At 36.9% G+C, this 27,895-nt stretch overlaps 1 protein-coding gene and 1 long non-coding RNA gene across 2 annotated transcripts; one reads left to right on the forward strand and one right to left on the reverse strand.

The window, feature by feature from the left end:
- Positions 1 to 18,121: 18,121 nt before the first annotated feature.
- LOC125499569 (uncharacterized) lies at positions 18,122 to 19,179 on the reverse strand. Its single transcript, XR_007276503.1, has 2 exons — positions 19,047 to 19,179; positions 18,122 to 18,658 (listed from the first exon to the last, which is right to left on the reverse strand). It is a non-coding gene; the product is annotated as an uncharacterized LOC125499569 (long non-coding RNA).
- Positions 18,331 to 21,693, forward strand: LOC104908569 (protein SIEVE ELEMENT OCCLUSION B). Its single transcript, XM_010697689.3, has 7 exons — positions 18,331 to 18,519; positions 18,619 to 18,723; positions 18,845 to 19,293; positions 19,408 to 19,517; positions 19,932 to 20,074; positions 20,165 to 20,647; positions 20,986 to 21,693. Exons 1-7 carry the CDS (start codon positions 18,331 to 18,333, stop codon positions 21,601 to 21,603), a joined length of 2,097 nt encoding a protein of 698 aa, XP_010695991.1. The 3' UTR covers positions 21,604 to 21,693.
- The last annotated feature ends 6,202 nt before the right edge of the window (positions 21,694 to 27,895 follow it).

Raw genomic sequence — 27,895 nt, forward strand, 5'->3', positions numbered from 1 at the left:
TGTTTCTTTTTTTTTTTTTTAGATAAAGATTATCCATATTTGCAAATTACTAAATTTTGAATTTGGGTTGGAAGATGATGATTGATTTTATTAGATCCGTAGTTAAAACAGCCCAGCCCACTTCCAATGGATTTCTAGCCCATTTAACTTTATGGGTCTTATGGATAGTTTGAATCATTATCGGGTAGGTCACTTGTCGTAGCTAGTAACAGCTCAAACAATGATTTACTTACTAAATCTTCTGACATTCCCACAAAGGCACAAACTTGTACTATTGTAGACTTGTAGATTTAGAGGTGATAAAATGGACCCGTATCCAACATTTGTTTTTATCAGAAAACAATAACCCGGAACTCGAAATAATCTGAGCCATAAGAATTTAGATCCGAATGTGACTCTAATCAAAAGTATCCGAACCCAACCCGAAAATAATGATTCAATATTTTTCACGAACATTTAAAAAAATAAACTTAAACTTTCTTGACAATTAAGTTGAACAACCAAATAGAAATAAACAAACAAACATAAAAGCTTCTAATTCAAAGTCTAAATATCACATGATTGTATGACGCCATTAATCCAAAATATTAACATAGGTTAAAGAACTTAAGCTGGTTTTTTTTTTTTTTTTTTTTTGAAGAAACTAGAACTATTCTAGTTACTTGACTTACTTTACACTAGTTATTATGTGTTTTATTTATTTGTTGCAGAAAGTAAGCCGACCTTACCCAAATTGACCCTATTGGATGCTAACTCGAGTCCCCAACCCCATACCTGACACTGAATTTCATGGACTCGAGACCGACCCGAAGCAAACATAATGTTGACCCAAATGGGACCCGCATAGGATGATCAGACCCGTACCAAACCTGAATGACCCATTTGTCACCTCTATTTAGCTTGCAGTAGTTCTCCAAGTTTTTTTTTGTTTAGGGTTTTCCTATGTACATAATGTCCTTATATTTTACGAAATTCTAGATTGTACCTGACCTTTTTGAACTTTCTAAATTCACTAGTGGAAAAATTACTCAAATGCTTTGGTTGAAAATCCCCCAAATGCTCTATATTTGATGCGTAGCAGACGTCATACGAGCATTAGAGTATTTTTCAAATGCTCTGGTTGAAAATCAGAGCATTTATTTTCTCAAATGCTTCAGTTGTGCTGAAAATCGGAGCATTTGAGTTTTTTTACTAGCAAAAGAAGATCAAATGCTTCGATTTTCCTATACAACCGGAGCATTTGTATCTTTTTTTTATAAAAAATTTATACCTGCTACCCTGCTCGCCAACAACATAACAGGTCTTAAAGAACCTAAAACTACAATAATTTGAGCACTTAGAGCGTTAAAACATCAGAGCCACTTGTAGATAAAAATATTAAATAACACATCCATATTATGTCATAAAGGAAAATCATAATTACTGAAAAGAAAAAAGTTCCACATATTTAAATGCCATCAAATCCTATCCCTAAAATAGAAAGTTCTAGTAACAACTTGTCAAATCTCATCAACAACATGAAGCAACACACACAAGATCATAATCTGAAAGCTAATGTTAATGGAAAACTTGCACATACAAACAATTAGATTCAGCTACATGTAGTCTTACAATGTCTACACTATATTCCAGGAATCCCACCACTCATTAACAGAAGCAATGAATTTAACAGAGAGAAATGCTACTACAATCCAACAAGAAAAGCCTATCCTTCCTTGAATGGATTATCTCCTCAAAGTTGCAACTCTAGAACCCAAAGAGATTGAAATGATTTACTAAAATTAATGATGTATAAATACTAAGAAAAGAAGTAAAAAAGGATCACTTGATAGCCAATCAAAGAGTTACATGATCTCACTATCTTGTTATCTGTGCTGATTCCTTGTCAAAACACTTTGCGTAACACTTTTGTAATACTGAATAATTAAATGGGGAATTGTCATTGCGCTTTTCACTCTACACATTATTTAATCCACCATCAAGACCAAATTACAATCACAAGGTTCAACGGATTTTTAACCTGAAGTAATGAACATGCAAATGCTTGGTCTATTGGTGACAACAAAACACCCTATCTCTTTCTTTCGACAAAATCCATGTTCTTCTCCACCTTATAAAACAATGATATGAATGACGAGGCAATCAAATTATAGAGTCCAATCGATGTTCATAATTACATGATTAATTCTTTTTCGTTTTTTCTTGATAGAATTATATAGATTTATAAATTAGGTTACCTAATACCACTATGAAGAAACCAAACATGAAGACAATTCCACTCAGGATTTATTCATTACTAATAGTGAGTGTTTCTTCTCTACCTATCTCTCAAAGAATGCATCGAGTCATTCCAGAAACTTATAACTTATGATCTATATTACTCAAACTTTGTCATTTTACCCAAGTGTTGGATACGACACAACAACAAGCACATATATACAAAATGACACTCTATCATGCGATTCGACACTTGGACAAATACCCGTGTTAGACACGACTACCTAGGTCCAACTATCTAAGTAATATAGCTTATGACAAAATGAAGTCTTCCTTAATTCATTACTATTATTTGGTGGTAGTGGATTCCCCTTTACCTTTCCTTCCATCCCCATCCCAAGTAACAAAATTCATTTCTTGGTGATAATATCATTTTGTTTCCATTATATGACTTGAATTAAACAACTATTAAAGGTAACAATCTTTGTTACCATTCTTTTTTTATTTATTTATTCCATTCTATAGCTATAACCAACAAATACTTAGTGTATCTGTAGAACATCAAAATAAAATTTTATACCATTTACAAAATCAACCTGTTTAAATTAAAAAAACAAAAAGAACTAATTGACCTCGGCAAAAATTTAGGATGAAATTTAAATTAAGAACATATCTCCAGAAGATTTATAAAAATCTTCCAAAAAGTAACTTGTAATAATCTTTTTCTTATGGATTTTTTTTTTTTGGTGAAAAGGGAACTAAATAACAATAAAACATCCAAATGCAGAATTAAGTTATGGCATCAAGCCTTACATTCAAATAGCTGAAGTTCTTAATGAAATTAGGGGGTGAGGGAAAATATCTAACTACATTAACTTCCTGAGCTTCCTTCCTTTCCTTTTTCGCCATGTGGTCTGCAACTTCATTCCATATGCGCCTGATGAATTCTAGCTTCACTTCCTGGAAAGACTCTTGTAGCTCCCTGCATTTAGATATTGAATCCGTCAAGAAATCTGTGGACCTCGAGCTATCTTGTATCTCTTTTAGGGCATTTTGACAGTCTGAATAAACAGTTATACTCTTGCATTTCTGCGCGGTAGCAAGTTGTAGGCCCATAACAATAGCAAGTATTTCCGCGTGAAGGCTATCTCTAGCATAGACTTTTTTTTGCCAGCCCATTTCCCACTGACCTGCATCATCAATAAGAACCCCTGCAATATTAGCAACAGTCTCTACAATAACAAAGGCATTTTCGTGAGTTAAGGAGGATATGAGAATATCGGGCTTTTTGGAGGTTGGATTGAGAATCTAGAAATCTAGAATTCTGCGGAGGATGAAGATGGGGAAGGGAAAGGATATACTCTGCAGGTTCCAGCAACCCTCAGTGCATAGGTTCCTCAGTCTCACCTCATTTTCCTTCTCCATAAAGGGCCCGTACATCCAACCTGTCAGACATCCAATACCAAGCCAATCGTCCTCCCAAAATCTGACTTCAGTTCCCTCTCCTGCAATCCAGGCTCTATTCTCCGAAAGCAGCTTCCACCCGATTCCCATACTCTTCCATATTTTTGAACCATTCTCAAATTTTGTGATTCTATTTTCATGAACGTACTTTGATTTTATACACTTTAATTTTACGCTAGAGATGGTTTCCCTTGGCCTAGTTTCCACCCCAGTTTTGCGAGCATAGCTACGTTAACATCATAGTTAGGTCTAATTCGTAACCCTCCTTGGGTTTTGGGTAAGAAGGTGTGTCTTTTTCCTACTAGATGAAGTCTTTGTTTGGACTCACACTTTCCCCACAAGAAGTTATTACATATAGTGTCAAGGTTGTTTAGGGACGCTTTTGGGAAGGCTATGGGTTTGAAGGTAGTAGGATGGTATAGTATTGAGGGTTGACGTTAATAAGACCAGCCTCCTAGCCCTTGATAAAAAAATCCAATTCGCCAGTTTCCTTCTAACCTTGTCCACTACAAACTGCACATCTTTTCTTTTTTTTTGGTAAGTAAGTAAGTTTATAATCACCAAAAAACACCCATACAAACTTCTCTAGTTCTAAACATCTTAGAACCAGAAAACTACAAGACCAAAATTGGACTTTACACTACAACCATCAAAGATGGTTTATCCACTCAATATCTACACTACTACTCTTATGTGGAATACAGAACTTTACTCTATGCTTTACAATGTATTTTATCAAATCTATACTCTTCTCTATACTACTTACATGAGCCTGCCAATAAGCATCATTTCTCACTTTCCATATTTGGTATGTTGTTGCTGCTAGAGTTGTACAAATCACCATCTTTCTAGTTTTTGTGCCTTTATAAGCTCTATACACCCAAATGATCCATTGAAGAATACTCCTCCTTCGAAAAGTAATTCCAAGCCAATCCATCACACTCCTCAGGAGCTGTTGACTGTAACAACAGTTAAAAAATAGGTGGTCATGGGATTCCACCTCCTGTCCGCAGATGCAGCATAGTGTATCTGTACATATTCCATATTGAAACATTTTTTCCTTTGTTTTCAGTCTATTCTGGACACTCAGCCAAAGAATGAATTTATGTTTTGGCAATGACATTCTATTCCAGACTCCTTTTGCCCAGGCAACAGGTCTTGAGTCTTCTTCAGTTAACTTCTTATACACCTTAGCAATATGGTATGAAGTCCCAGTCCAGTCTATGGCATTTTTGTTCCTCAGAACATCCTTGACCTGACAGAGATATTTCATGACCCAGCTGGCAGATGTAGGTGCTTTGAAGTCTATCCAATTTTGCTCCTTGATGTAAACAGCATGGACCCATTTAACCCAAAGGTCATCTTTATTTGTTCCTATATGCCAAACAAGCTTGCCAATAGCTGCTGTATTCCACTTTTGAATTTGTCTGAAACCCAAACCTCCTTCTTTTTTTGGTTTACAGACATTATCCCATTTAACATACCCTCCTTTAATCTCCTTTGCATTCCCACTCCATAAGAAGGCTCTGCATACTTCTTCTATCTTTTTTATGGCTGCCTTAGGTATTAAGAACACCTGTGCCCAGTAGCTATGGATGCTTAGCAATACAGCATTTACTAGTTGAGCTCTACCAGCAAATGAAAGGTGTCTTGTACTCCAACCATGAATTCTTGCTGTCATCTTGTCTACTAACACTTCATAATCAGGTGCCTTAAGTTTGCTAGCAGAAATTGACACTCCAAGATACTTAAAAGGCAGTGTACCTTTTATAAATCCAGAGAACTGTGTCATTCTTGTTGTTTCACTCTCTTCCACACCATGGCAATAAATTGCAGATTTACCTCTGTTAGCTTGCAACCCTGACACCTCAGAGAAAAGCTGAAGGCCTTGCAACATTACATAAACAGAAGGAACCTCCCCTTTACAAAACAACATTAAATCATCTGCAAAGCACAGATGATTAAGGTTGAGAGATCTACATCCCTGAAAGTGCTTGAACAGAGCCATGTTGCTGATGTAGGCCATTATCCTTGAGAGATAATCCATACAGATGGTAAATAAGAGGGGAGACATAGGATCTCCTTGTCTCAATCCTCTCTTTGCTTGAAAAAATCCTTCTGTACTTCCATTCAGCAATAAAGTAAACTTGACTGTCTTGATACAGGCCATAATACACTTAATAAAGTGTGAAGGAAATTCCAAGGCAGTTAACAAATCTTCCACAAACCTCCATTCTACTGAGTCGTAAGCTTTTTTTAGATCAATCTTCATGATGACTCCAGGTGTCTTACTACTTCTGTGTACCCAGGTCATTCGATGCCTGAATATTCAAAGTGTTTTGAAAAAGCTAGCTCCCTCATTTCTGTGTTTGTGTTAGGAGAGAAGATTAATCTACTCTTATCCTCGTTCACTTTTTGACCTGACATTTCCCCAAACTTAGCTAGAATATTTCTCACTGCGAAGGTCGTAACTTCATCCACCCTCCCAAACAAGACAAGGTCATCTGCAAAGAGTAAATGGGAGATTTGAATTTTCTTCCTGCCCACCCCAAAAGGCACCCATTCCTTTGCCAGACATGATTTATGAATAAGATCAGAGAGGCCCTGGATGCATATGTTAAAGAGGCAGGGGGACATGGGGTCGTGCTGCCTCAGACCCCTAGAATGGTAACACAGTTCTGACTTCTTACCATTAACCAGGATGGTCGATGATGCACTTGCTACACATTGCAAAATCATTTTAATGGAGGGCTGGTCAACTTCAAGGGCTTGAAGAGAGCTTCTTAGGAAGCTCCATTCCATGCGATTGTAGGCCGTTTCTAGGTCAAGTTTCAAAGCAAACCACCCAAACTTACCTATTTTCAGGCTCATTGAATGTAAGATTTCCGAGGCAATTACGAAATTTGAATCAGCTCCCCTCCCTTTTATGAACCCACACTGATTTTCAGAAATCCAGGAAGCAAGGCAACAAGGGTTTTATCCTAGCCACTATTATCTTTGTAACAGCTTTGTACAAGGTATTACATAGGCTACTCGGTCTCAGTTGTTTAACTGAAGAAGGGCACTACTCTATTTATGGAATTGAAACATTAAGAAAACTACTTTAGTGAGTAAAATTAGCTCCGCCTAAAAAATTATCCCCGTCTTATTATAAATCATGCATGATAAGGTGATCTTATATTAAAACTTGTATTTTATTTCATGAGGTGCACCTTATCTTCTCATAAACACTTCAATTTATAAGCAAAGTTTACTAGTGACATTAATATGCATACATAGTAACAGTACACGATAATAAATATCTATCCTTGATACATTATTTGTTAAGAAAGGGTATTGTAGTGTTTGATTAATGCGGAACAAATCAATGAAATAATAAGAACGAGAAAAGCAATAAAGAAGATAAACAAGAGAACACAAGAATTTACGTGGTTCGGTCAAATAGACCTACGTCCACAGGTGGGGATTCGAGCTTCTTCACAATGATGGAGAAATACAGAGAGAATGATACAAGGAGTCCTGAGAATACTAGAGGCTAAAAGTTGTGTATATAATAATGAACACTAAGGAGGTCCTTTATAACATAAGGAACCCCGCACAAAATCCTAAAAGAGAATCCAATTTGAAAATCACCAAGCCGTGTCAAAATCCCAGCCGCCCAATCGGGCCGGGCTACCACTTTCTTCAAACCTGCTGATGTGTCGGGCACGATCGGGCGCTGTTTGCCCTATCGTGATTCGCTAAGGATGCCCGACCTGATTGAGTGCCTTGCCTTAAGAGCCTGCTGAAGATGAGCGACCCCATCCGGTCGAACGAACCTGCCCGATCGGACCGGGCGAGACCGCAAAAACTCCGTTTGACAAGATCCAAGGCATCAAACTAACAGTATTACCTATTTACCTTTGACTATTTCTCATACAAGCTTAACAATTTACCTAATCTTATTTTTCTCACCCTAAAAAAAGCTCAACAGTTAAAAAAAAAAAGTATTTAGAAGGATGGAAATTAATATGGTAAAATAGTTTACAGTTTCTAGCATAAGATAAATGTGCTCATTCCTATATAAAAAATTGGAGAGAATAAGGGAAGTAGAAAATAGGTTTAGGTTATAAGGGGGCATCTTAACTTTTACTTTTGTTTTTGTTTTTGTTTTGAGTAGATCTTTTACTTTAGTTGCTTTTGCATTTAACGTGAATCACAAGAGTACCTATCATAATATTCTCATTTCCCTCAAACAAACGAAGTTGCTTAATAATTAAACTACTGTATGTAAAAGAGGGAAAAGATATAAAGAATTCTTATTAAATCGAAGGGCATCGTTTATAGAACCACATATTACTCCATCCAAAAATAGCAACTTTAAAAACTTCAACGGAATATGGAGGATATATATAACAATCTTACTAGTGTGGATCCGGTTCACGTTAACATAGTGTGCACCAGTTAAAACAACGTGTCATTTTAAACAATTCACTATATCATGCGAAAATCCACTATATTGATGCAGAAATCCACTATATCATTCAGACTCAGACTATATCATGCAGAAACTCACTATATTATTTAGACACACTCACTATATAATTCAAACACACACACTATATCATACAGAAACTCACATTATCATTTAGACACACACTATATCATATTATTATATTATTCAGATACACTATATCATTCAGATACACTATATCATACAAAAACTCATTATATCATTCAAACACACACTATATCAAGTAGAAGCCCACTATATCATTCAGACACTCACTATTATGCAAAAACTAAATCATGCCATATGTTATAACACGTGTCATGATATATACTACACAATTTAGATCTTCTTGTATGTTAAAACATTTTAATTCATTCCTCTATTATATTGCATATAATTTCACATTGTGTTTTCCGTCAATATAATATACTATATCATATATAAGTTCACCATATCACTGTAGAACACACTATATGAAGTTAATATCTTACCAATCCGGTGCACACTAAGTTAGTGTGCACCTGGTCCATTTGAGTTTTTTTTATATAAACAATAATTAAGTATATACAAAAGTAGAAGTCTATCAAGTGATAGTACTAACTGGTGAATTAATTTTGTTATTCTAAGTCTCTACTGAAATTAATTATGCGTTCATTTGCACCATTTGAAAAATCTACAAGTCTCGTAATCGTATCTCGTAATCGTATATAAAGATTTAAGTTTCTGATAACTACAATAATAATATTACATGATTCTTAAGTGATAGGATAATTATATTTTGATTGAGTTCTGAACCATTTTTTTTTAATTATGGTGTCCTAGTGACTTATTAAAATAAAGGAGGGGATAATGGAAAGGTAATAATATATATTATACTAAGTTCTTGCTTTAATTTTGAATAAACAAGCTTAGAGACTCAAAGAATGCATGTGATGTAATATAATAACATTATAAATATGTATATCATAGTTGTCTAATATGATTGGTGTTGCTAATTGTTGTAGATAAGAAAAACCATTTGTTCAATTTGAGACTTGATAAATGAAACAGTAATCACTTCGTTTTTTTTTTTTTTTTTTGGTAATTAAAGTTTCAAATTAAGCCCAAACACATACAACCTACATTAAGAGAAATCCTCTTAATTCAATACTGCTACTGGACAGACCCAGAGCTTACAATTCCTCTAGCCAGCATTTATCAGCTTCCCTGACATTGATTCCTAAGATCTGCTTTACTCTATTTTTAACTATGAACTTGAGCTCAGCCATTGTATGAGCTACTGTACTAACAACAGCATCCCAGTAGGCTTGATTTCTATTCTTCCAAATGAGATACACCATAGCAGCTAAAGTAGCAAGGCAAACCTTCCTCCTGAACTTAGATCCTGTGTATCTCCCCCTTATCCACCTGCACATTTGCAGAAGTGTCTTCCTTCCCCATGTGATTCCAATCCATGCCATAGCCTCAATCATACATCTTCTGCTGAACTCACACTCAAAAAACAAGTGATCTCTACTTTCAGGTTGCAGCTGACATAACAGACAACTAACTGAGTCACTGATATTCATTTGCTGTAACCTAACCTTTGTTTTCAGCCTATTTTGAACTGCTAACCATAAGATGAACCTATGTTTAGGCATACTATATCTATTCCAGACACAGTGAGCCCATTGTTGATTGATTGGGCATTGAGTGATGGCTTGATAGTGTTTTTTAATACTGAACTGAGTATTAACCATCCACTGAGTGCTAGACAGCTTCACACTTAGGAATTGTTTAGCCTTACAAATATTCTTCCATGTCCAACTTGCCTGAGCAGGAGGCTCATAAGAACCCCAGTTAGCCTCCTTTATATATATACAATTCACCCATCTAACCCATAAATTGTCAGCTTTTTGTGCAATGTTCCAGGCAAGCTTACATATAGCAACCATATTCCAGCTGATGATATCCCTAAAACCAAGACCCCTATTCTTTTTGCTCTTACACACATCATTCCAAGCCACTCCTCCTGCCTTGCTATCATTGCAAGTCCCTGTCCATAGGAAACATCTACAAATACTATTGATTTCCTTCAACACACATTTTGGAAGAATAAACAATTGCCCCCAATACACATGAATGCTCATAAGAACACTGTTAATTAATTGACTTCTAGCTGCAAAGGACAGATGCCTAGTACTCCAAGCTTTTATTCTACTCACCATCTTGCTTATAAGCACTTGGCAATCTTTACTTTTCAGCTTAGTTGTGGAATCACTTCGTTTTCTTTTGTTCTTCTTATTTAGAATTTTGACATTATTCACAATCAAAGTGAATCTTTTAAATTATTTTCAACATATGATTAAAAAAATATAGTCATGTGGGGTCTTGTGATTCGTCTTGATGAGTCATTTATTAGTATCTAATCATTATAATTTTTACTAATACACAACGAAATATATTTAAGGTCAAAGACGTGCATTGACAAACGTAGAAGTCAAAATAGGAAGAACAAAAAGAAACAGAAAGAGTATAAGTTTTTGGAGGATTAGTTTTTTTTTTTTATATTTTGAAACCTATCTCCTAATAAAAAGAAAAAAATTCTAAAAATTGGTAAAAGTATACAAGAAGCGGTATTATTAGGCTGACCTCCGACTTGAGGAGTCAAATCTAAAATTTTCTCTCCTTATAAAAAATAAATAAATAAAATAAGAAGGGGTATTTTCAAAAACGTATACTACCAAAAAGGATAGAGCCTCAAAAATAACTTAGATTATGATATTTCACATAAAATTTCTAATCATAATATACTTGATAGTAATGAATTCCCCCAACTTGTTATCTCCCCCTTTCCCTCAAATAATAAAATCCATCATTTGGTGTTACTGTTACTATACTCATTTTCATTACTACTTGGCTGGAACCAAACACTCAACAAAGGCAACCATTTTTGTATCCATTTCCTTGCTCTATTTGTCTTCATTTTCCTCTTCTATTCGTATTTTTCCCTCCTCGTTCCATATCTTGAACCAAACGATCCCTAATTGGATACGGAGGGTGGAAACTCAACGGATAGCAATGTAGACTAGATCGAATTTTAAATCCTTATCCAACAATATAAATATCATATAATTAATTGGTAAAGTTTTATAGAGACACCACTACTTTTTGCATTGAGTTTGTTACTATCTATTTCTCTCCTGTCTTTTTGTATCCACAATTCCCCTATTAGAGGTAAAAGTAAAAAGCGGAAATAGTTTTTCATGCTGAAGGGAATACTCTTGTGGAGTCAGGAGTGTTTTCTTGCATGTTAAAAATTGAAATGGATAAATGTTAATCCATTCACACGCACTGTTAAAGAATATCCAAATAACACACATGAGTTGGCATTCCAACGTGTTTTGGAACAAGGATAAGCCTTGTTGCACAATGCATCATAGAACGATTGCGAGGTAGTAGAACTTTTATCTTTCTCGCACGTACTTCACATGGAAGCCATTAATAAGATAATTGAATGACCGACTAAGAAAACTTATGGAGATCTTAAAAAATCTGTAAAATGAGTGTATTTGTGACAGAAAATTGTTAAATTTTTTTTTGAAGTGAAGACGGCAAAAATGAAAGCATGAAGCTTGTTGAACTATGCCTTAAATTATTTATCTAGCGTTAGAATTAATCTAGCATTAGTTTATACATGACAAAATCTCTAACTAACAAGCTGCTCTTGAAGCAACGACTTTTCAGCCTATTTATGCAGGAAGGTACGCCTCTTAGGGACCATCTTGAACAATTAAATACTATGTTACTAGATCTTCCTAATATTGATGTTATAATAGATAATGAGGATGCTACTTTAATTCTGTTAGTATCTTTGCCTTTATCGTGTGAGAATTTTGTGGATTCTTTGATTGTTGGAAATATAGTCTATCATTAGAAGAAGTAATATATGCTTTTCATATTAGAGAGGTATGTTATAAGACATCTGGTTTTGGTACAGAAAATCAAGCATCGGGATTAGTTGTTACTGGGGTAATAAGGATCTAGGAAAATTTGGTAAAAAGAAATCGAACTATAAAAATTCGAATTCTAAGGGTCCTAAAACTTATGATGTCTGTAATTTCTGTAAGGAGAAAGGGCATTGTAAAGATGTATGTACTAAGAAAAAAAGTAGCAGGAAAAGAATGAAGGTTTCACTGCTTTGGCAAAAACTGATGGTAACTCTGAAGAAAATTTGGCCCTAGCTGCTAATAACCAGTCACATTATAGGGATGTGTAAGTTCTTGACTCTGGGACTTCGTATCATATTAGTCCATGCAAGGAATGGTTTTCAACTTATGAGTAAATAGATGTGGGCAATGTATCTATGACCAACAATGCTGCCTGCAAAGTAGTTCGAATAGGCTCCATCAGGTTGAGGACTCATGGTGGTACATTCTGCATCTTGAACGAAGTTAGGCATGTTCCAATGATGACAAAGAATCTGATATCTTTAAGTCTTCTCGATAGTAAGGGTTTCAGTTTCCAAGGTGAAGGTGGAGTTATGAGTGTCTGCAAGGGTTCGAAGGTGGTTTTGAAAGGTATTAAAAATGGTACCTTATATCTTCTACAAAGTTCTACTGTGACAGATTCCGCTGCTGTTGCATCATCTAAGGTTCACAAGGAGGATATGAATAAGCTGTGGCATATGAGGTTTGGACGTATGGGTGAAAGGGGGATGCAAATTATGTCAAAAAGGGATCTTCTCTGTGGGCACGAGATGCGAGCATTGTGTGTTTGGGAAGCTTCATCGCACCAAGTTTCCAAAGGATGTTCATAGGACAAAGGGCACACTTGATTATATCCATTATGATTGTTGGGGTCCTTCCCGAGTTGAATCTATTGGAGGTCATAGGTATTTTGTGTCGATGATCAATGATTATCCAAGAATGACTCGGGTGATTATGATGAAGCATAAAAGTGAGGCTTTCAAGAATTTCAAGCAGTAGAAGGCTTTGGTGGAAAATCAAGTTGGAAAGAAGATCAAAAGGCTGCAAATTGATAATAGTTTGGAATTTTTTTGGTCTGAGTTTAAAGAGTTCTGCAAAAATGAAGGGATTTCTCGCCATCATACTATTAGGGATACTCCACAACAGAACGGGATAGCCTGTAGATTATTCTCTGTTGAGAGTTTTTGGTTTTACTATTTATTATCATGTAAGTGAGAGTAAATTAGAACCTAGAGCTAAGAAGGGTGTATTTGTGAGTTTTGGGAATGGAGTTAAGGGCTATAGAATCAAGTCACCTTATGAGAGTTGAGTTATACTTAGTAGAAATGTAATATTTGATGAAAATTCTATGCTTCACCCCACTATAAGTCCATTGTGGTGCCCTTTAGTAGTGATGCTGATAAACAGGTGGAGCTGCAGTAACTTATCATGAGAGTGGATAACAACACCAAGGTGGAGAAGATTAGCATGGCGCTACTGAATGTTCTAGTCACCAATCAGCCTTGTCAGAAGCACATTGACCTAACATAACACTTGATAGAGCTAGAAGAGTTGGTGTGGGACCTCTAAGGAGGTATGTTTTTGAGGATATAGTTGCTTATGTATTGCAAGTTGCTGAAGAGGTGAACACTCATGAATTATCCACCTATAAAAAAGTTATTTTACATGGCGAGTCTGCTCAATGGCTCGCTGCAATGGGAGATGAGATGGAATATCTAGATAGAAATCAGACTTGGGAGCTAGACAAACGTCTTAAGGAGAAAAAGATTGTCACTTGCAAATGAGTTTTTAAGAATAAGGAAGGAATCTCACCTGCTGAGGGGGTCAAGTATAAAGCTCAGGTTGTTGCAAGAGGGTTTACACAAAGGGAAGGGTTGATTATAATGAGATTTCCTCACAAGTGGTCAGACACATTTCCATCAAGGTATTACTAGCTAGCGATAATTGCACATCATGGTCTTGAATTTGAGCAACTGGATGTGAAAATAACTTTCCTACATGGGGAGTTAGAAGAATATATTTATATGATTCAACCATATGGGTTTGTTCCACATTTCCTAAAAAGAAGACTATGTTTGTAGATTGAAGAAGTCCTTGTATGGGCTAAAGTAGTCTCCTAGACAGTGGTACCAAAGGTTTGATAGTTATATGATTAAGCTGGGCTACAACAACAGTATGTATGATTGTTGTGTGTATCACAACAAGTTGGATGATTGATCGATGATTTATCTGGTCCTGTATGTAGATGATATGCCTATAACTGTAAAGTCCAAGTCTGATATTCAGAAGTTGAAAGGTCTTCTCTCTATTGAGTTTCAGATGAAGGATCTGGGTGTTACGCAAAAGATTATGGGGATGAAGATTTATAGGGAAAGAGACCAGAGAAAGCTTTTCTTGTCACAAAAAGGTTACATTCTAAAGATATTGTCAGGGTTTGGCATGTCATTAGCTAAACCTATACATAATCCTAGTGCTGCAAATATACATCTATCTTCTGCTTTTGCACCCAATCTGATGCTGAGAAGGATTATATGCCTCGAGTCTCATATGATAGTACAGTTGGAAGTTTAATGTATGTTATGGTCTGCACTAGATCGGATCTTGCACATGCTGTCAGTGTTGTTAGTAGGTTCATGGGGGCATCCTGGGAAGGAGGACTGGCAAGCTGTGAAGAGGATTTTTTCGTTACCTTAGAGATACGTCTGATGTTAGTCTCATACATTTATGGGAATGATACTCAATGTTTAGTTACTGGTTATTCTGATTCTGATTATGCTGGAGATGTTGACATCAGGAGGTTTATGACTACTTATGTATTTACTCTTGGTGGTTTTGTTGTTAGTTGCAAGACAACATTGTAGGCTACATTTACTTCGTCTATTGCTGAAGTAGAGTACATGGCATTGACAAAAGCTGCTAAAGAGGGAATATGATTAAAATGGCTAGTTAGTGATCTTGGTCTTCATCATGATCAGACTATTGTGTATTGTCACAGTCTGAGTGCAATATACCAAGCATCAAATCCATCATGAGAGGACTAAACTTTGATGTGAGATATCATATTCTGAGAAGTGAGAAGAGGATTAAGGTGATGAAAGTAGGTACTGTTGATAGATAATCCTGCTGACATGTTCACCAAGCCGATTCCTCATGGGAAGTTCCAACATTGCTTGGACTTCCTAAATGTTCTAAGCTGTTAATTTGGGCCCTTAGGGGCTTTCTGAGGCAGGGAGAGTTTGGGTACATCTAGCTATTTTTTGTGGCATCTGATACCATCTGTATCTGTTATGTGGGAGAGAATTCAAGTCAAGGTGGAGATTTGTTAAACTTTGCCTTGAGTTATTTATCTAGCGTTAGGATTAATCTAGCACGGGGGTCTCGTTTCCCGGTCAGCGAGTCGAGGTCCAAAGGTGAAACCCCTTGGTGGGGGTTAGGGGAGAACGCTCTCGAACTTTTCGGTATATGTTATTTTCAGTACTATATAAACTCTATTATTAACCTTTGCCTCCGTTATTATTTTGTAATTTGTACTCTCTTCTAAACCTAGTAAAACCATTTTTCCTCTACCTGTGGATGTATTAGCTAACACATTGTTAGTGAACCACGTTAGTTCTTGTGTAGATTGTTCATTGTTATTTGTTTCGTTAATTGCGTCTGTCACAACAACGCTATTTGCTTATTAAAAATGAAAAGAAAAAAAAACTTATATGGAGCTTACAAGGCTTGAATTTGTAAGCTTCAAGTTTGAGATATATTTGGTTACCACTAGTAATCGTATAATAAGTTGCTTTTTTTATGTATAATTTGAAGTTAATTGGCTGACCTGATAATATATGAGAAGTAAAACTTTATAGTAGGATTAACAACCAGCTGGACTTGAATCAAATGATGCATACTCCGACTCCGATCCCACAAGAAATCAGATTTTTTTAACTCTGATTGAGACTCGACTCTGACATCTAAAAATCCGAATCCTACCCGACTTAAAATCTTAACACCCGACTCCGATATTTTTCACCTATTTTATTTATAAAAAATACTTCATCTGTTCTGTTTTAAGTAAGACGTAGAGTTTTGACACGGGGATTTAGGAGAGGAGAGAGATAGAGAGAAAGAAAAAGAGGGATACATGTGGTGAGGACAGAGATAGAGAGAAGTGATACAAGAAAAGATAACGTTTCATTTATTTCAAAATGACCTAAAATAATAAGTGGATCATTTATTTCACAATGGAGGAAGTATAATACACATAATCTACTCTTTACTATTCTTCTAACAATCATATGACAGTAGTTTAAGTTTACCTAAGCACATAAAAACCAAAAAAAGCAAATACATGATCAAAAAACAAAGGTCCATAAAAAAAATAAGATAATTACCTCAAAGTCAGAGTCGGATGCGGATGTCGGCTAGGATTGTGTACGTGGGAGTCGACTCGGATGAGTCGGATTTTTTTTATTGGATCTAACTCCGACCCTCCTTCGACTCGGAGTCGGATTCAGATGTTTTTTAGTCCATTTGAATTTTGTCTTCTTCGGATGCGGACGAAATCACCATCCCTACTTCCTAGGAAGTAAATAAGGTAAGGTTGTATGATTAGAAAGAATGTAGAAAGTTGCACTAGCAAATTTTATTTCTACAAAATAGAGGAAGTTGCTTACATAGGGGGACCTAATTAAGTGGAACTTCCTATGAACAACTAAACCACTTTCGCCACTTCTTAGGAATTGGAACTTCAAGAGGAAAACAATTTAGGAAGTACTACTTCCTACCTTCCACCAAGCAACACTTTTGTGAAGTGGGGCACACATCCCATCTTTGCTGAGTATGTATGTGGAATAATAGGAGTCATACTTATAACTTATTATGTTCTATTTTAAATGAAATATAGAGGATTGACACGGGTATTTAAGAGAGGAGAAAGAGAGAGTAAGAAAAAAAGGGATTTATGTAATGAGAGGGGAGGTAAAGAGAAGTAAATACTAAATAAATTAACATTTCATTTATTTTCAAACAGGCCCAAAATAGTAAGTGTTTCATTTATTTTACAACATAAAAAGTATATAACATTGCCATTTCTTTTATATATATTAACAAGTATTGAGTAAAGTTTGACCCAATGACAAAGTTGTTTCTCACGTTCTCGAGATCGTGGGGTAGGATACTTTGGGAGTGAAGATCCCCCTTGTACCCCCTCCTACTTTGCTAATTTGCTCAATTGATATTCTTCTAATGAGAAAAAAAAACTAGCATTGAGTATACTGCTTGAGTGCTCATGATATATCTAAATGTATAATAAATGTTATATTTTTTAAGATTAGGGCTTTTTTACCTTTTAAGTTGGGAAGGGTTAAATTATGGGAAGGTGTTGAATTATGAGGACAACATTTACATATGTTATGTCTAGGACATTTCTCCTTACTAACCTTTAATTTTTTAACAAGCGTTTTAAGAAATTACTTAATTTTTTTTTTTACCTAAACTTAATTTGCTTTCACTCGAAAAGTTATGTTGTGTCCTACAAGTATGATTTTGCATATAATCATCGTCGCTGTTGTATTGTATCATCATCTATTACTGACATTTTTTCTTGTAAAAATTAAAGTTAATATACTTTTTTGGGCAAGATATAAAGCTTGTCCTTAATTTACTGTTAAGTTAAAGGACTTGGTCACTTTTGAATCTGATCTGATGACTTTCAACCATAATCCTTACATTGTAAAGTGTGAGATTTTCTTGTAGGTAAATGTTTCAAGAAAACGAACTCTTTGTTCATACAATCAAAAAACTTTTATCTAGGAATTTATTTTGGAAATTCTGAGTAATTGATCATATTTTTCCAAAATCTTCTAAATTAATGATTACTAGCTTAATGATAATGATAAAAACATATAAGGGTGCTGTAAAGACGTCCAAGGGACCACCAAAGCTACATAACCTTATCTTATGCATGGCTTTAGTAACTATGCAAGTAAGGAACTTGATTCAAAGATTTTAGTACCTTTATTATCTATTTTCTTATTGGTAATTAACCAACATAGAATTAAAATAAAAGCTATTTTTCATATTTTCATCACTATATAATGTTTAGCTCAGTGGACCGTGGAAGGTAGAGCAGTAGAACAGTGCACTTGTTCTTGTAAGATATTGACAAGTTTCTCTGTACGAAGGTGTAATTTAGAAAAAAAAATGGGAAGTGCACCACCATCACATAGGCAGATGGCAAGGGGTGACCGCCGGATGTTCGCAGCATCCGATGATAGCACAATGCTGAAGCAGATCCAAGGAACCCATGCTCCTGATGGCCGCGATGTGGATGTCAGGCCAATCTTAGACATCATTGAAGATGTCCTTAAACGAGCTGCTCCGAGCATTGAAGTATATTTCTTATCTTGATCAGCTTCATTTTTTGTTGGGTTCTTCTTGATTTTCTGCTTGGGTTCAATTTGATTAAGGATTTGCTTGAATGATGTGCAGGGGGCCCATATTGATTCCATGGAGGATAAGACCAGTGGAGCTGTCATTGATGCAAATGAGATGCTTGAAGCATTAGCTTTCATCATACAAAAGGTCTCCTGTGAGGTACTGTTTTATGATTTTATCTTTACAAAATAATACATGTAGAAAAACACTATATTACATTGAGCAGAAAACAACACTAGCATGTATAATAAATCAAGACATATTTTGTGTCTGATAACAGATAACATGCAAATGCTCGGGTGGAGGAGACGCGCACGCAACAACAATGTCACTCCTCCACTTGCTCTCCAACTATTCATGGGATGCAAAGGTAGCCATAGCCCTTGCAGCTCTAGCCATAGCCTATGGAGAGTTTGGGCTAGTGGTTCAACTCTTCCCTACTCACCCTCTTGCCAAGTCTGTGGCTATCCTCAAGCAATTACCTGACTTAATGGAGCATTCGAATGCATTGAAGTCCCGCTTTGAAGCTCTGAACAGTCTTATTGGGGCTATGTTGGATGTGACCAAAAGGATTATGGAGTTCAAACAGCTGCCTCATCAGTACATCTCGCCTGAACAGCCGCCTTTATCTGTTGCTATGACACACATTCCAACTGCTGCATACTGGACTATTAGAAGTGTGGTGGCCTGTGCTACACAGATTGCTAGCCTTATTGGCATGAGCTATGAGTAAGTCAGAATTCTAGATTTAGACAATGGAATACAACAATTTGTTTCTTCTAGTTATTTTCTCCTTGTTAGGTGAGTTTTTTTTTTTTTTTTAATTGTGCTCTCTTTTTTCAGGTATGTTACATCGACCACAGAAGCGTGGGAGCTGTCAAGCTTGGCTCATAAGGAGAGAAATATTCATGACCACCTTATGCAACAACTTTTACTTTGCTATCAGCATATAGGTCAGTACACTATACTCAAACTTTAGGTTGCGTTCTCCTCATCTATACTTAGATGAACTGAACTTATTAGTTCTTATTGAACCTAATCAGTCTCAAATAAATTTTATAAGTGGAGATAACACACCCTTAATTTTTGGGAAAATCAATGATAATCCATGACTATTTCAGAAATTGTGAAAACCTTTTCCGAACATTTCAATAAAGATATATATGTGACTATATTGTTTGGACTCAGGATGATTTGTTTTCTTCCTTTGATGGCATGAGACTAAAATCTTACTATACATGAAAGATCAGAAATCAGGACACGAATGATAACTTAGCAGAGAGTACCCATTCCCCTGCATCATCTATATATCTGTTTTTAAGTATTGAAAGATCATAAAGATTCTTAGTGATTAACATAAAATGCAGATGAGAAGAAACACGTAGAGGCATACCACAATCTTGTACGTGCATTCGAATTGCCCCAGCTCGATAATACCAGAATTCTGAAGCATTTGATATACATGAAGGATGACATACAGCCCCTTCATGAAGGCTCTACCAAATCAAGGGTTAAATTTAAACCTTCTATATCTACATCCATTTTTATTCCATCTTCGTCCTAAACAAATTTGAATATTAATAGCTTATGTGAAACACAGGTTCCTGTTGAAGCACTCAGAAGAAAATCAGTACTGTTACTCATTTCAGACTTGGATGTCTCCCAAGAAGAGCTGATGATTCTAGATCATATTTACAGAGAATCAAGAATGAGGCCTGAGCTCCAGTACGAAATTGTGTGGGTTCCGATAATAGATAACTCCGTCCCTTGGACCGATGCAGAACAGCACAAGTTCGAGCAGCTTCAATCATTGATGTCATGGTATACTCTGCACCACCCAAAAGTTATGGAACCTGCTGCTATAAGGTATATCAAGGAGGTATGGAAGTTTGCAAAAAAAATGATACTTGTTTCGCTGGACCCTCAAGGAAAAGTTGCATGCCCAAATGCCCTTCACATGTACTTAATTTGGGGAAATATGGCTTTCCCGTTTACTACTATGAAGGAAGAATCTCTTTGGAGAGAAGAGAGTTGGAGGCTTGAGCTTTTTGTGGATTCTATTGAACCTCGCATCCTTGATTGGGTATGTAATCTCATCATCCTTATTCTTATTAGATAGTTTTTCACTTCATTTAATTTTGCATTATGTTTCATTAAAATGTAGGTACGCCGTAGGGGTGTAAGTGAACTAGGAAAAGTCTAGAGTACGGTCCAAACTTGTCACATTCGACTAGATAAGGAAAATTTTGGACCAGATTTGAACTCAGATTTTTGGATCAAAACTAATTTAGGCTGGACTTGGATGTGAAGTTGACGAAGTTTAATCCGGTCCATCCATTCTACACACCTAGAGATTTGATCTAGTGGCATCACCATTTTTAGTTTTATTCCAATTGACAAGTGTGTTTTATCTTTTATTAGATTCCACAAGGAAAATACATTTGTGTGTATGGAGGAGAAGACATTGATTGGATAAGGGCATTCACAGACAACGCCAAACAAGTAGCAGCCACTGCAGGAATCGATCTAGAGTTAATGTATGTCGGGAAAACTAATGCAAAGGAGCGAATGAGGAAAATCACAGGAAACATAAGCGAAGAAAATCTTAGCCATTTTTTGCCTGACTTGACTTCAATGTGGTACTTCTGGACTAGGCTTGAGTGTATGCTTTACTCAAAGATGCAGCATGGGAGGAGTGTAGAGCGGGACATTATAATGCAAGAAGTAATGACAGTGCTTAGTTTCGATGGAAGTGATCAAGGGTGGGCTACCATGTGGTTTGGATCACATGAGATGGCTAGAGGTAAAGGTGACACAATACTCGAATGCTTTCAAATGTTTCAAGAATGGGAGGAAAATGCTAGAATTAAAGGCTTTCTGCCTGCTTTAAAGGAGCACTTGCAGCAGCTTCATACTCCACATCATTGCAATAGGCTTATACTTCCTGGAGTCGAAGGCGGAATTCCTGAAAGTGTGGTGTGTGCTGAGTGTGGAAGGACAATGGAGAAGTACTTCATGTACCGTTGCTGCACTGATTAAGCTGTCTCCTAAGCTCGAAAATATTGATCATTTCATTCAATCATTTGTTTTTCTTTTTATAATCTTTCCAATTACATGAATAATTAATCAGCCTAGGTGTAACATTCTTATGGTTAAAGTAATGCTATCCTTGGGGAGCTTGCTACATTGTAGCTAGCTACTCACCAGTGCCACGAACCTGCGAGTATTATTAAGTTGTAGAAGTTTGTACAAGTATGTGTTGCAGAGAATTATGTAATGGATAAATATTGTTTGTTTCAGCCTTTCAAATGGGAAACCCACTTGTCACATGACAAAAAATCTTGTGTGGACCTGGTCCATACTAATATTAGTGTGGAACAAATGCCTCATACGTAATTGTGTTGTCTAACCAAAATAAACACCCGAGACTCAGTCAAGTGAAGAGATGAAGAGTTGCTAGCATCGTTACACCATCAGATACAGGGACACAATGTCTCATTAATCTTTTTCGTAATGCACTTTCATAAAAAGTCACAGTTACTATTTCGATAAAAAAGGACATTCATATAGTATAGATCGAGCTAAGTAATCAAATTCATAATAAGATAATCTACATACTAGCAAGTAGCAACTATGACTTCTATTTGGTCATTATATATTTCAAAGGATGAAAAAAAAAACAATAATGACCTTAAAATCATGAAATTTTAAAAATTAAACATAAAAGAGAACCAGTTACAACATCTAAACCATAAATCAAGCCATCTTCTTTTTCTTGTCATGAGCGATTATTCTTATTTTCCTTTTCTCCTCATCTGCTATCTTCTTTTTCTTGTCATAAGTCGTCGTTAATCGTCTTTTTTTCCTCTCCAATAATGGCATTCTTTCCCCTTTGTTTTCTTGGAACAGACAGTATGCAATGGCAGAAGAGAAAGATTTGAAGACTGTGCCGTGGTAGGAGACCACTAACTTGAAAGCAATTACGGCCCAACAACGGTGGTAATCGATCTGGCCGAAACGCTCCCCAAGGTTAACACAGTAGCCTAGACTGCCACCACTAGCAGAATAAGCTTTGGAGAAAAGCACGAAACCCAGGAAAAGTAAGAGAAGAGAAGAGAAGAGAAGGAAGAGAGTGTTTAAGGGATTGCCATCAATCCTGTAACGGTCAAAACGTTACAAAACTCCAACAGTCACACACGCGCTCAGTCCCGGGTCCAAAACTTTAGTTAAGTTAAGTTTGTTCCCCAAAGCCCAAGGCCCTGGCCCGGTCCGAGCGGGCGGCACACGTGTGTGATAGCAAGCCCAAACCAAACATGGCATCCAACCACAAAAGCATCTCAAGTACCAACTCAATAATAGGAAGGAGGGAGGGAATATATAAACAAGGAGGCATTCCCTCCCACAAGCAATATAGTACAATAGAATAAAAGAAGCTAAGACTTTTCAAGCCTTAACTCCAACAATCCCCCACAAAGGCTCTGAAAAGCAAAAGAAATTCCTGGGTAAGGAAAGGAAAGTACTTAACCACCAATATCTTTCAATTTGAATTGATGCATAGTGAAATGAGGCAACAACTTACTATCTAGTGAGTAAATTTGTCTTGAACTCACTAGAGTTCCGTTGAGACCCCCACACACATACCTATCTTAAGATCGTGCATTCACCGCGATACATCACAAGCGCTTTATAGCCATGCACATTCCTTGGGTCTAGTAAGTGCTCTAAAAAGACAGTCCAGTCTTTCATAGAAGGCGGCTTAACCTCCACACTTACGTAGGTAGTCCATAAGTGTTTCTCATACAATAACACCACCCCGAAGGGATATGGAACTATTAAGAGCAAAAGCTCAACCTCTCAATGTATATCCATCAAGTGCGTCTCAGAAGCACCACCAATAGGCTATGGATAAAAGCACTACCATGTGTCATAGGGATGAGAATGTAGTGCAAGTTAAGATTTATGGCTTCGTTTGACTCAAACGGGTATCCACCTTAAAATCTCAACTAATGGGCTTTAGCCCCATCCCCCTCGACGACTCTAGGACAACTCTCCTAGATAACCCCTTAGTAAAGGGGTCTGCAAGATTTCTTTCGGACCTCACATAGTCCAAAGAAATACCCCATTTTTCAGGAGTTGTTTGACGACTCCATGTCTGATCCGTATGTGTCTCTTCTTACCATTGTAGACACTGTTCTTAGCAACACCAATGGCTGCTTGAGAATCACAATGAAGAGAGACAGGTGCACCCTGTCCTCCCCATAAGGAACATCAGACAACAAGTTTCTCAACCATTCAGCTTCTTGCCCTGCCAACTCGAGGGCAATGAACTCAGACTCCATGGTGGAACGTGCTATACAAGTCTGTTTCGAAGACTTCCACGATATAGCACCACCACCAAGGGTAAACACATAGCCACTAGTTGAACTGATCTCATCATTACCAGATACCCGATTTGCATCACAAAATCCTTCAAGAACAGCAAGAAATTTAGAATAATGCAAACAAAAATCAACAGTTCCTTTTAGGTATCTGAGAAGACGATGAAGACACTCCAGTGTTCATTACTAGGGTTATGTGTATATCTACTAAGTCTACTCACTGCATAAGCTATGTCAGGTCGAGTACAGTTCATGAGGTACATCAAACTATCATCGCATTCATATTCATCTGAGAGCACTTTCACCTAAGTTCTTGGTCAAATGAATACTAGAATCATAGGGAGAACTCACTGGAACAACATCAAAGGAATTAAATTTTTAAGCACCTTTTCCACATAATGAGACTGCTAAGGGAAATGCGACCGGAGACTCTCTTAAGTCTGACTCCTAAAATCACATCAGCTTCCCCAAATCTTTCATCTCAAATTTTGAAGACAAAAAAGTTTAGTATCATTAACCACCTTTAAGTTGTTACCAAAAATCAGCATGTCATCCACTAAAGACATATAATACACAATCTGATCCTATCAATTTTGAATACACACAGGACTCAAAGTTGTTTACAATGAAACCATTTGACACAACAGTACTATCAAATTTTTCATACCATTGTTTTGGTGCTTGTTTGAGACCATATAAGGACTTCCTCAATTTGCACACTTTATCTTCTTGACCTAGCACCACGAAACCCTCAGGTTGAGACATGTAAATCTCCTCCTCTAAGTCACCATTCAGGAAAGCAGTCTTAACATCCATCTGATGTATAACTAAGTCATGAATAGCAGCAAGAGCAGCAGGGTCCTAATGTGGCTATCTTAGTCACAGGAGAATAAGTGTCAAAGTAATCTAGTCCTTTCCTCTGAGTGAAGCCCCTGATGACAAGCCTAGCTTTAAACCTCTCATAGTTCCATCAGGTCTCAACTTCTTTTTAAAGATCCATTTACTATCTATGGTCTTTGATCCCTTAGGTAAGTCAGTTAACTCCCAAGTAGAGTTAGACACTATGGAATCTAACTCGCTCTTAATGGCCTCTTTCCAAAAACTGGCATCCACAGATCTCATTGCCTCATCAAAGGTCTTTGGGTCCTCTTCTATCATGAAAGCATAAACTAGTTCATCACTCAACAAGTCAACACAAGAACTTTCAGATAGAAAAGCAGTAACAAAATCAGAACCAAAGTCTTTTGCTACTCTAGGTCTTTACTTCTCCTAGGCTCATCTACACAGAGAACTACTAGCATGCATGTCAACTGAACTACTACTCAAAGTCAAATCAGCAGGAATATCACTAGTAGGTAGAACATCATGCGTAGAACAAGTAGATAAATCAACAGCAGGAGAAGAACAAGAAGGCACAGATGCAACATCACCTTTTTTCAAAGGAAAAACATGTTCAAAAAACTCAGCATCTCTGTACTCACAATAGACCTATCACTCAAAGACATGAATCTATATAGCAGCATGAGCATAACCAATAAACACAGCATCAAAAGTCTTAGGTCCAATGTTTGATTTTATAGTCAGGAAGCCCAACTTTGGCTAGACACCCCCACACTCTCAGAAAACTCAAGTTTGGAGGATAACCCTTCCATACTCATAAGGGGTCTTATCTAACTTTTTGTGAGGACTCGGTTAAGAACATGACAAGCTGAAAGAACGCTTCCCCCCACATTTCATCAGGCAACCCAGAACTTACAAGCATAGCATTCATCATATTTTTCAAGGACCTATTTTTCCTTTCAGCTATACCATTTTGTTGGGTACATAAGGAGCACTAAGTTCATGAATGATTCCCAATTTCTCACAATGGTCATTCAAGAGAAGTTCTCATATTCTCTACCCCTATCAGACCTAACCCTCTTGATTTTCCTATCAAGTTGGTTTTCTACCTCGGCCTTATACTTTAAAAGCTTCCCTTGCCTCACTTTTGGCTTTAAGAAGGTATAACTTAGTGAACCTCGAGTAATCATTAACAAAGGAAATATACCAGAATTTTCCTCCTCTACTTCTAGTGTTCTGAAAGTCAGCTAAGTCCGTATGAACCAATTCTAGAAGTTGGGTGGTCCTTTTAGTCACGATTTTGCAAGGTTTCTTAGTAAATTTTTCTTAACACAAATGGACACTTAGAAAACTCGTTGAGGACAGATTAGGAATATATCTAAGGTCCTTAGTCTCTTAATAGAAGCAACATTCACATGTCCTAATCTAACATGCCATAAATTTAAAGACTCGGCAATATAAGCAGAACCACAAACAGTTTTATTAATAGCAGATACAGAAGAAGCAACATTTAAAATAAACAGACCCCCACTTAAGTACCCTTTCCCCACAAATTCCCCACCACGAGTCATTACAACCTTGTCAGCCTCAAAAACAATCTTCAAACTAGATTTGTTAACAAGGCACCAGACACTAGGTTACGACGCATAGTAGGAACATACAAGACATTTGAAAGGGAGAGGGTTTTTCCAGAGGTAAGTTTTAGAGTGACCTTTCCTGTCCAAGCACTCCAGCAGTTGCTGCATTACCCATGTAGACGCACTCACCTTCTGTTGCATCCTGGAAATCATGGAGCAGCTCATTGTTCGAACAAAAATGCCTTGAAGCCCCGGTGTCCAGAATCCAGTCAGAACTGTTTTCGACCAGTTTGCTTCAACAACCACAGCAGCAATAACATCATCAGAAAGCAAGGTTAGGCTGAGGTTTTCTTTTGGACAGACCTTGGCGTTGAGGACATTGTAAGCCTTATGATCAGGCTTGCCATACATAGCAAAGGACAACCTCTTCTGAATCTTACCATTGGTTTGTTGAATTTCCTTCTTGCTTCTTACCTTTTTGATACCTTCTTACCCTTACCTTGAGCTTATCAGAACCTGAGCAGCAGCAGATTCCACCAGATTAGCTTTGGTAACATTGACAAGAACCGAGTCCTGATTATCCTTGATCCAGCTGGCCTCTTCAATCCTCATATGACTGATTAGTTCCTGAAGAGACAGGAACTCTTTCCTATGCTTCAGATTGTTGCGGAACTCCCTCCATGAAGGAGGAAATTTTTCCAGCAATACATTAGCTTGGAAAACTCACAAATTTTCATGTCTCATTTATAACATCAGCACACAAATTTTCGTAGACATGAACTTGGTCCATGACAAGTTTATCATCAACCATATGGAAAGCCAGCCACTTTCCGACAACATATTTCTGTTTCCCAGCATCATCAACCCCATATTTTTTTCTCAAGGGCCTCCCAAATCAGTTTAGATGACTTATGACCAGAATAAATCAAACAGATTATTGTCATCAGATTAAGGAGATGGAAACGAACAGTTTTATTATCTTTTTCATATTTTAAAATTGCATCCTCATTCTGCTTAATAACAGTAGCAGAAGGAGATGAAGATGAATCAGCAGTATCAGTAATAGCAGCAGGACAATCCTTGAAGAGAACGTAGTCAATGTCCAACTGTTCGAAAAACATTAGTAGTTTCTGAGCCCAGCGTTTATAATTATTTTCGTCCAGGGACTCAAGTTTTGGACAGATGAGCCAAAGATTTGGTTGAACTTTCAGCCATTGCGAATTAAAATAATTGCTTTCAAATTTTTGGAACAGACAATACGCAATGGCAGAAGAGAAAGATTTCAAGATTGTGCCGTGGTAGGAGACCACTGACTTGAAAGCAATTACGTCCTGACAATGGTGGTAATCGATTTGGCCGGAACGCTCCCCAAGGTTAACACAGTAGCCTAAACTGCCACCACTAGCAGAATAAGCTTATAAGAAAAGCACGAAACCCAGGAAAAGAGAGAGAAGAGAAGAGAAGGAAGAGAGTGTTTTTGTGTGTCTCATAAACTGATTAGAGGCACTAATTTATAGGAGAGAATCAGGCCAGAAA

Source organism: Beta vulgaris, chromosome 7 (assembly GCF_026745355.1).
Source record: "Beta vulgaris subsp. vulgaris cultivar EL10 chromosome 7, EL10.2, whole genome shotgun sequence".
Taxonomy (NCBI): domain Eukaryota; kingdom Viridiplantae; phylum Streptophyta; class Magnoliopsida; order Caryophyllales; family Amaranthaceae; genus Beta; species Beta vulgaris.

What these genes read in the sequence shown, in the direction of transcription:
- LOC104908569 (XM_010697689.3), top strand. Translation starts at nt 18,331, where the DNA reads ATGGGAAGTGCACCACCATCACATAGGCAGATGGCAAGGGGTGACCGC. An exon ending in GAGCTGCTCCGAGCATTGAA is followed by an intron (nt 18,520 to 18,618) that starts GTATATTTCTTA and finishes AATGATGTGCAG; the next exon opens with GGGGCCCATATTGATTCCAT. An exon ending in TACAAAAGGTCTCCTGTGAG is followed by an intron (nt 18,724 to 18,844) that starts GTACTGTTTTAT and finishes GTCTGATAACAG; the next exon opens with ATAACATGCAAATGCTCGGG.